Below are 9,856 nucleotides of genomic sequence, written 5' to 3' on the forward strand. Positions count from 1 at the left end.
AGAGGCGCCCTGGTGAACAGAGCATCTCTGATCCCTTGCTGCATCCCCGTAATGAATTTGTAGGCAGCCACAAGATCACCTCTCAGCCTTCTCTTGCGGAGGCTGAAGAGGTCCGGGTCCCTCAGTCTCCCCTCATAGGGCTTGTCCTATCAGCCCCTAACCATACGAGTGGCCCTCCTCTGGACCCTCTCATGTCTATCAACATCCTTCTTGAAATACAGTGCCCAAAACTGGACATGGTACTTTAGCTGTGGTCTGACCAATGCCGCATAGAGGGTGATGCATGATAAAGTGCATTTAGCTTTGCTGATGATTTCGTCACACTGACGACATGTTCCTCTTGGAGTCCACTATGACTCCGAGGTCCCTTTCCACTTCTGTGCCGCTGAGAGGTTTCACTGCCCAGCCAGTAAGTGTGCTGGATATTTTTGCACCCTAGGTGCATCACTCTGCACTTGTCCTTGTTGTACTGCATCCTATTGTGTACTGCCCACTTCTCTAACCTGTCCAGGTCTGCCTGCAATTGTTCCCTACCCTCTGGAGTGTGCACTTCACCCCACAATTTAGTATCGTCTGCAAACTTGGACAGAGTACACTTCACACCCACATCCAAGTCACTGATGAAGATATTGAAGAGCACAGGTCCAAGGACCGAACCCTGCAGGACCCCACTACCCACATCCTCCCAGGTCTATACCGACCCATCTACTACCATTCTCTGGGTGCGACTGCTAAGCCAATTTGCCACCTACTGGACCATGTAAACATCTATGTCACAGCCTCTTAATTTATTTATGAGAATAGGATGAGCTACCGTATCGAAGGCCTTGCTTAAGTCCAAGAAAATGACATCTGCCTCTACTCCTGCGTCTAAGCATTTTGTGACCCTGTCATAAAATGAAATCAGATTGGTCATGCATGATCTACCTGCTACAAATCCATGCTGGTTTCCCTGCTGCATTATTTTTCCCACTGGACTCCCACAAATATGATCCTTCATAATCTTTTCAATCCTTCATAATTTTTTCAGGTTCTCAGCCCTGTTAGACTCAAGGCACCCCTTGGAAAATGCCAGCTCTTAGCTTTTCCTTGTTTTTTGACTATGAAAAATAATAGAGCAGTTCTTTTGTTGCAGAGAACGTAGAAAGACCATAACGGGTGAGAGTGCTTTTGACATTATTCATTCCTATTTGAAATGTCTGGGCTTATCTTGTGAATCATGTGTAGGTGTTTGCATACCTAACAGTGCTAAGGCATCCTTAAAAAGATTTTATGGCATCCCACAGTGCTGCAGCACACTGGTTGAAGATCACTGTGCTAGACAGATGAGCATAAAGTGGCTTCTCTTCCCCTTGGGAGTTAAACATTCTGTTTGCGTAGTGATCTCAAAACAGAAATAATTTCTGGAAAAGTAACAGAGTGCTTCTCTAAGGAGTAAGATAAAAATAGCTGGAAGAGATCATTAATAGGAATGTATTTAAAGTCCACAGTATGAATCAAGCTCTGCACACTCTGTCTCATAGTGGAAGGACAAGGAAATATTTCCAGAAAATGAAAGCTACCAAACTTAATAAAACAAAACCAGTGTGAGTTTTTTGTTTTGTTTTTTTCCATAATGTATGATTAATCTACAGAACTCACTGTCACCAAACAGTGCTAAGGTTTAATTAATTAGGTTAACTTAATTAGGTTCCAAAGAGGATTGTTATGGTTCCTGAGGACACTCTTGGATATGTTTAGGTAATAAAGGAGATAATCCTGCTTTTTTTTGTCCAGAAGCCAATGAAATATCAAAGAAGTTAGTAATAAGCTTAGCCTAAAATGAAATTTATTCCAAAGGTATCACTATAAAATGTCTTGCACCTTCCTTCCTTTTCTCCTGTTGACTCTAGTCACTATATAGGCCTGACTGCTGTATATTCTTGCTGATTATTAGATCATTGTCTGAGGTTGCACTGCAGGAAAAAAACAAACACATTTGATTCTCTGGGATCCTGAACAATTTGAAGTGTTTCTATATGTAGAGGAGTTAGGTGCTAGTAAACAGAAAGAAAAATGGGGGAGGGGGCATTGTTCAACATATTTTTCATAGATTTCATAGACATTAGGGCTGGAAGGGACCTCGGAAGATCTCTCTCTTGTCACTACATATATAGGAGGAGGAGAGAGAGCACTGTTGAGCATAAATAGTCCCAGAGCAGCAGAGCAACACAGAATGTACTTCCTTGGTAGGGTCTGTACGTGGCTTGCCCATGGGCCCAGCTGTGCATTCCCTTACAGAACATTCTTGTCGTTATCAATAACAGATCTCATGATTTAAATGGCAGGCTAGTAAAGAGAAAAGCTATTCATAGTTTCCAGACTTGGCAGCAAAACTCCTGATATTTGCATGGAAGGAAGAAACGTGTTCATGCCTCCAGCGAGACCAAGGCTATGTGGAGGGTACAACTCTGAATGTTGCTCATGTTGGAAATAAGTTTGCACTACAGTAAATACCTATCATGAAAACAGACAAGGAAACCCTATTTACCTTTGGTACGACTCCACTAGCCAGGCAGAGCTAACCTGACTGTAGCTGCTAGCACCTGCTATCCTCACGTGCTATCCCTGTGTCCCAATCCCAGTACTTCCCGCTGCAGCAGATTACACAGGGAGGCAGTAGGGTGGCAGGCATTGGGGTAGGGAGTATGGGGGGGAAGGCAGTTGGGGAGTCAAGTGGCTTGATCTCTGCCACCCCCCAACCACCCCACAACCTCTGAGCCCCTGCTTCTCTCCCGCCTACTACCATTTACCTTTTGCTCTGGCTCCAGCATGGTTCCAGCCCGCAGGAAGAAGCACATTTACTCTAGCCCCAGCCCAGCCCAGGAGCAGTGGCGGCGCAGCACCAGCTCCAGGCCAGGCTCTGGGGTGAGCTGCTGCTGCTGCTGCCACATCAGCTATTACCAGGCAAGCATGTGTCCCAGGCTGGAGAGGGGACAGAGCCAGAGCAAAGGTAGGGGTAGAGGATGGGGTGGAGCAAACAGGGGCAAGAGGCAGCAGAGGGCATGTAACTGGGGAGGCAGCAGATGAAGCTCTGACCCGACCCCGGGTTGGAGTCAGAGCCACAGCAACCTCCTGCTCCCCCACTGCTTACTTGAATCCAAGATGAGGGGCATTCCCTACCATGTAAATGGGGGGAAAAAACTTGTCTCGGATTTGAGTAAATATGGTATTTTCTTGTTGATTAGCTTCTTTCAGGGAGCTTCTTGGATTTTGTTTGTTTTGCATGGCATTTTTAATTGATGGGGGATGGGAAGGCAGTCTTCTGCTTGCTTGAATCTTAATAAACAAACACCACTCTGTTTTCTAACAAGCTCTCATTGCCTTTTATCAGTCATAAGAATCCAACTAAAGGGCTATCTAAGGTCATTGGTATATTTCCATTATCTTCACTGGATGTTGATTGGGCATTTAAACTCAGAAATCTGGGTTAACGTATATGTGTTTCTAAAGGCAGCACTGGAAGCAATTGATGAACTAGATCTTTTTGGAGCTCATGGAGGGCACAAGTCAGTGATCCATGTCCTTCCTGATGAAGTTGAACACTGCCAGGTAAAAAGTAGCTTCCCATGTTCCTTTGATATGAGTAAGCTCAAACATACTTTTTATAAAGTACTGACAAAATAAACCCCAAACTTTAATCTGCTGATGATTTCACAAGATACAGCATGCCAGCATGTTTACAGGAGTTCACCTGATTTTTGACCAGTTCCATCTACATTCATTTTTAAAAAGCTCTCATTCAGCCAGTTCCCAGCTGTTTTTGAAAAATACTGATGTGTTCTATTTGCATCTAACATCATCATTTTGAAGAAGCCAAATTTTACATAATTATTTGTTTTCCTTTTGTGTTTCCCAGTCTATTCTATATTCCATGTTGCCAAGAGCTTCCACATCAAAGGAGATTGATGCTGGGCTTCTGTCCATTATTTCTTATCCAGCTTTTGCAGTGGAGGATGTGAACCTCGTTAATGCAACGAAAAATGAAATCATAGCCAAACTGCAAGTAAGAGCTTTCTTCTTTCTGCTTCCGGAGAGGAAGGGAACCTTTTGTTTTGCCTCTTCAGAAGTTTAATGGGTGTGGCATAGTGAGTGTGCATGTGAGAGGGAGGCATAAAAAACCCTCAAACCTAACCCTAACGTAATATAAAACCAGAAAGAAATTTGTAATAAAATGTCCACTTGGGCACCTGAAGAGCAGGTTGCACAATGATTTCAAGAATCGTTTTTCTCTCTTGTGTTTGCAGGGACGTTACGGCTGTTGTCGTTTCCTTCGTGATGGTTATAAAACACCAAAAGAGGTCCTGTAATTGCAGATTCTTCAGTTGACATTTTGAACAGTTTTTTTTAACCTAAGTTATCCCAACTTTGTGCCTGCATTTTTTTCTTTTTTTTTTTAATCTTGTTACAAATAGGAGTGTTTTGTATCATTACCAAGACTGCACAGTTAGAAAAACCATGCAGTTGTATATAGTTCATTTTGGCATACAATCCAGGAATAAACGTTACTCGACTGACAGTGAAATTTAGCTAACAGAGTGTAATGTATAGGGGGGAAAAATGAACAGCAGCAAAACCTAGATCACAATCTGATAGTAAAAGCGGATGCTATTATAATGAAATATGTTTCTAAAGTGAAACAATGTCAGATTTGGAACTGCAGACATGTCATCATATACTGTCATTGGTGAAGTGAACTGTGGTTATCTTGGTGAGACCTAGGTTTTTGCAGCTGAGCTTGGTTGATACATTTTGGGAAATGGATGAGTGTTTTTGTGAGGCAAGTATGAATGTGAGAAGGAGAGGAATGAACGTGATGTATGGTGATGCGTGGCTTGATTCTGTATTTCCTGCAGTGTACGTGCAATGTATGAAACAAATCATGTAGAATATTAATTGCATATCTTCCACAGGAAGTAAATTCAAATTTATTTGATTTCTAGGATCCAAACAGGTTACATTATGACCCGGCTGAGCTCAAGCTCTTTGAGAAAATAGAATGTGAGTGGCCAGTCTTCTGGACCTATTTCCTAATTGATGGAATCTTCAATGGGGAGAAGATTCAGGTAAGGAAAGAAGTGGCTTCAGTTATTAAATCTATTCTCATACTTGTTTTAAATGATCGTGTAAGTCCCCTGGATTACTTTATCTACTAGATCCCAAGATTGGTTGGTTAGGGACAAGTCCTTTCCCAAGTGATATGCTTGGGGACATGAGTGATTGGTGCCTTCTGAATCTCAGGGGGCACCCGCAGAAGCTGCTGATAGCAGCGGCCCTGTCGGGGCGGCAGCAGCCCTACCAGCGGTATCAGTGTCAGCCATCGTGGGGGGGAGGGGGGCACATGCACCCCCTACCAGTCGCCTATGCTTGGGGAAGTAGACTGCATATCAGATGTCCTGTGGAGTGGGGCTGAGAAGGCAGCCCTTTGGGCCATGAAGAAGTTTCTGTAACTCCAGATGCACTGCTGAGTAGGTCTGCGTAGCATGGATTCATTATCCCCACTTCTTTTCCTGTTCACACCTGTTATCTGTGGGCTTCTAGCAGGGTGGATAAAAAAATCAACAATTTTCTTAAATAAAAAATTGGATTTTTTTTTATTTAATCACATTTTTGTATTTTTTATGTTAAGATGCTTTTTAAAAAAATACCCTATATAAAAATGGTTTTAATTTAACATATTTTAAAGCTCAAAGATAGCATCATGGAATAGAGATTATAACTTTTAATAATATACTAGTTGAGACAATATATTCGTGTAATATTTTTAGAAAAGTTTTATAAATACGTCACAGCAGGCCAGTGGACTATATTACGGGCCCAATCTTATGGGGTTCTCAGAGGCTCCTCTATAGATTAGTTAAGATTACAGAACACCAGTCTACCCAGTGGGACTCAGTGCTCAGTCTAGAAGATCCCATTAAGCATCTCCGTGATGCTTAGTTTCAGTTCTCAAACTGTGGATCTGTCTCTCCAGAGATAACACACTTGTTAGAAGTATATGGACATGAGAGATAACAGACCTGATTACCTACTCATCTCTGTGAATTTGTGTACACAGAGTCAAGCCCTTACCTCTCTCTAAAAGTGCAGTTTCAAGAAGTTAAATTAATCAAGGATATCAAACAACAAGAATGCACTTTTTGTAGAAAACAATAATTAAATCGAGGCTTTCTGACTAGTGATTTTAAACCATGATTTAAATCATGAATTAAATTGATTTGTTTTAAATCAGATCCACCCTGGCTTCTAGCAGCACATTCCTCTTCCCCAACCTGTTCCTCATCTGAGAATTGGATCTGCAGAGCTGCATGCTTTGGGATTTAAGCAAGGTTGGCCCCTTGACAAAGGCTATGTTTTGGAGAAGGAATGAGCGATTTCATTATATCTCATTGCTGTTTCCAGCACTCACTGCTGAGGGCGGCAGATTTGGCAGCCCTTTAATAACTGTTCTTTTGAGGAAGTTCTGGACTGAAGTGAAAAATAGCAGCAAACCAGCCAGCTTAGAAGACAGTATTCTAGGAGTTCTAAAGAATGAAGGGGCTGAGAAAGTAATGGATGCATGATTTAAAATCATGCAGTGTGGAGAAGAGTAAAAGGGTTTCATCTATGATGCTAATTTTAAAAGAGGATGCTAGGCGTAAAGCTGGGAGTTACAAACAAAGAAGCCTTTATTTTAATACCAGTTTCATAAACTGACTGAAAGAATAATTGAGGACAGAAATGTAGAACACTGAGATGAGCATGGTATGATGGGAAAAACAGAATTGCTTCTTGAGGGGGAAAAATATGCTATTTTAAACCACGTAAATTCATTAACTAAACTATTAAATAACAAAGTAGTATTAGGAAGAGGTGAAAAAAGTACTACTGAAAGGTAGAATCTGGCTAAAAGATGGAAATCAGCGTGGTGATAATGACACCCAAGATTTCATATAAGTACCATTACTTCAGGTAGCAGTAGTCTGAAAAAAGGAGATAAGTGGTCAGGTAGCAAAATTTGCAAAAGCAAAATTATTTACATTTATTCATGATTTGGCATAAGTTATAAAGAGCATCAAGCCAGGCAAATCCAAAGTGAAGGCAGATGAAATTTTATGTTGACAAAAGCTGAACTGCTCTTTCATATTGCTCTGTTCTAAAATAACTGTCAATGATCAGGAAATAAAACTGGATGCATGTCAAGAAAATAATGATTTTTTTTTAATTCTGTACTAAGCTGTGCTCTTATTTACGGTGTCCTCTCTAATAGTACAAGAATAAGGGGATTTTCCATTAATCAGAAGAACCAATTTAAAATTGGTTAATAGAAATATTAATAATTAACATGTTGAATTTATTAACATGTAAATTGCAAATACAGGTTAATAGTTTAACTGAATTCAAAGTAGTAGGGGTGCAGCTGTCTATTTAGACATTAGCAAGTTATAAGTGATATGAACTGTTATGTGTTGAACAGGAACCAACCATTGACTTCCTCTGAGGGCAGGCTATTGTGTAAATGTCCGTTGCTGGTTTCTTCTGTAGCTGGCAGCTAGAAATAATGAGTCAATGAATTTGATCCCTTATGGCAAATCTTGTACTAGGAGGGGCCTATTGCTTAAATAGATCTTAAGAATAAATAAGACATGTTCATCTATTTTTTGTTTGTGTTTCATATTGCACTCCCCCCCTCCACACACACAGACACACACACACACTCTCTCTCTCTCTCTCTCTCTCTCTCTCCCCCCTTCACAACAATTCTGAGGTTGTGGATCTCGGATTCAGATCCAAGATCCCAATCGTTGGGACACTGGCCACAGCTAAAGCTTGAGGTTTCTGACTGAGGTGCACGAGTACTCCTGCTGGTGCTGGAAACCCAGAAGTCCCTAGCTGGAGAATCCTGCTCTTTTACTTGGGGTCATACTGATCACCAAATACAGGGTCAGGAAGGAATTGTTCCCCTAGGTAAGATTGGAATAGATTGGGGGAGGGCTTTTGCATTTGCGTGTAGTGTTGTCAGTGGTTCTCAACCTTTTTTGTACTAGGATCCATTTGTAAACATCGATGTCAGTCCTGACCCAGTAAATAGTTTAGGTAGCTAGCTTCCTGCCAGCCTGCAAGGGGAAACCCATGCTTTCCCATGTTTTTTTTCTTTTACAGGAGGAAATCTGTGATTTTTTTTCCATGTTTTTATGTAATTATTCATGACCCTTTCTATATTCTTGTGACCCACTTTTGAGTTGCAGCCCATGGGTTGAGAAACACTAATGTAGATCGTGGTCCTTTTCTTAGGATCTTCTGAGTGCATATTAACAAACTGCTTCCCTGTTGTTGAATTGACAGTGCCCTCATCTCCCTGACTTTTACATATAACATGTATAGGGTGTTACTCATGTTTCAGATATTGTTTCTTGCACTTGTAAATGCAGTCTTGAAGTGGCAGTTTTGGGGTTTCCTTTGGTTACAATAGCTGCAAACTCAGGGGGCTAGACTTGTTGGCTCAGGAGACCCCTTCTGATACTGTATTCTTAGAAAAACATGCTGTACAATATATTCTTCCTTTATTCTGCTTGCTTTTTCTTCCCCTTTTCACCCCTCTTCCCAAGAAAAATAGTAAATCCACAATAAAAGCTTCCTTCTGCTCTCCTCACCACAATTTAATGGAGATACATTGTTCATTTAAAATGTAAACTACAGCAACTCCCCTCACCCCCTGAAGTCCAGGAATGTATTCTGCATTTGAGAGACAGAAGAAATACAGAGCATATTCAGAAATAAAAAATCGTCAAATCACTTTCATGGTGCAGTAAATTAATGATCTCTCTTTTATAAAGAATCTGCTCTTTAGAATGAGGTGGTGTTTTTTTAAGACAGTTGAAAATAAATGATAACTTGCTTTAATGCTCCGCATATTCCACATAGGTTTTATATTCCAAAACCAGGTTATAAAATAGAAAAACGTTTTCTGATCCTAATTTCTAGATATCTGTTAAAAAAAGAGAGAGAGAGAGTATGCTTATGGCCCTCCTTCATGTCATGGCTGTTGGGTTAAGAAAGCCTGCTTCCCTCCTCCTTCCCCTTCTCCTCTCCCCCCCCTTCCCCCCCAGCACTAGCATATTTATTAGAAAAGATCTTAATGTTGCTTTTCTGATGTGGTATGTAAAATTAGAGTTTTTCTTTTCTTGAATGTAATATGGACTCTACCTTTGCCTCTAGGTACAAGAATACAGAGAGGCCCTTGAAGGTGTACTTATTAGAGAAAAGAATGGCATTCTTCTGGTGCCAGAGCTGTATGCTGTCCCTCCTGATAAGGTATTGCAAAAAAAAAGTTAACTGAAGTGAACTGCTCCTTTTTTGAAATGTAGCTATAAAATGACAAAGCTGTAGTTGATAAATGTAACAAGAAATATGTGTAGTAGCTTTTGTGGGTTTTTCTTTTCTTTTTTAAATAATTGAGTAATAATTCACAATTTCCAGTGAAGAAACTCTGGTACTTTGCAAGTTTCCACAACTCCAAGTGCCTGATCTGAGAATATTGAATAGTAAGGAAGAACAAAAATGTTATGGAGCACTGAGAGCAGGGAGATGTGTTAGGGCTGGTCTAAACATTTACAACTTGTTTCTACAAACAATATTTCTGCTCCCACCTCCCTGCAGATTATTTTGGTAGGGACTCCAAGAAAAAAGTCAGGGTAGGTAGATTATTTGTTAGGGAGTCCAAGAAATAAGGAGGGTAGGTTTTGCCTGCTGCTTTTTTTGCCTAGTATGCATTCTGTATAAAACCTTATACTGTAAAAATAATATATGAAGCATTTCTAGTGTTTCCTTGTACTCT

At 40.7% G+C, this 9,856-nt stretch overlaps 1 protein-coding gene across 1 annotated transcript in view; it reads left to right on the forward strand.

Moving 5' to 3' along the window:
* The window catches only part of PHKA2 (phosphorylase kinase regulatory subunit alpha 2), a 74,563-nt gene that overhangs the window by 23,943 nt on the left and 40,764 nt on the right, over positions 1-9,856 (forward strand). The window contains exons 8-12 of the mRNA XM_025201101.1: positions 3,493-3,591; positions 3,899-4,045; positions 4,287-4,340; positions 4,983-5,105; positions 9,238-9,333. Coding sequence (XP_025056886.1) covers positions 3,493-3,591; positions 3,899-4,045; positions 4,287-4,340; positions 4,983-5,105; positions 9,238-9,333 — 519 coding nt within the window. The remainder of the gene's footprint in view (positions 1-3,492; positions 3,592-3,898; positions 4,046-4,286; positions 4,341-4,982; positions 5,106-9,237; positions 9,334-9,856) is intronic.

The sequence above is a fragment of the Alligator sinensis genome, unplaced genomic scaffold (genome assembly GCF_000455745.1).
Source record: "Alligator sinensis unplaced genomic scaffold, ASM45574v1 scaffold583_1, whole genome shotgun sequence".
Lineage (NCBI taxonomy): Eukaryota > Metazoa > Chordata > Crocodylia > Alligatoridae > Alligator > Alligator sinensis.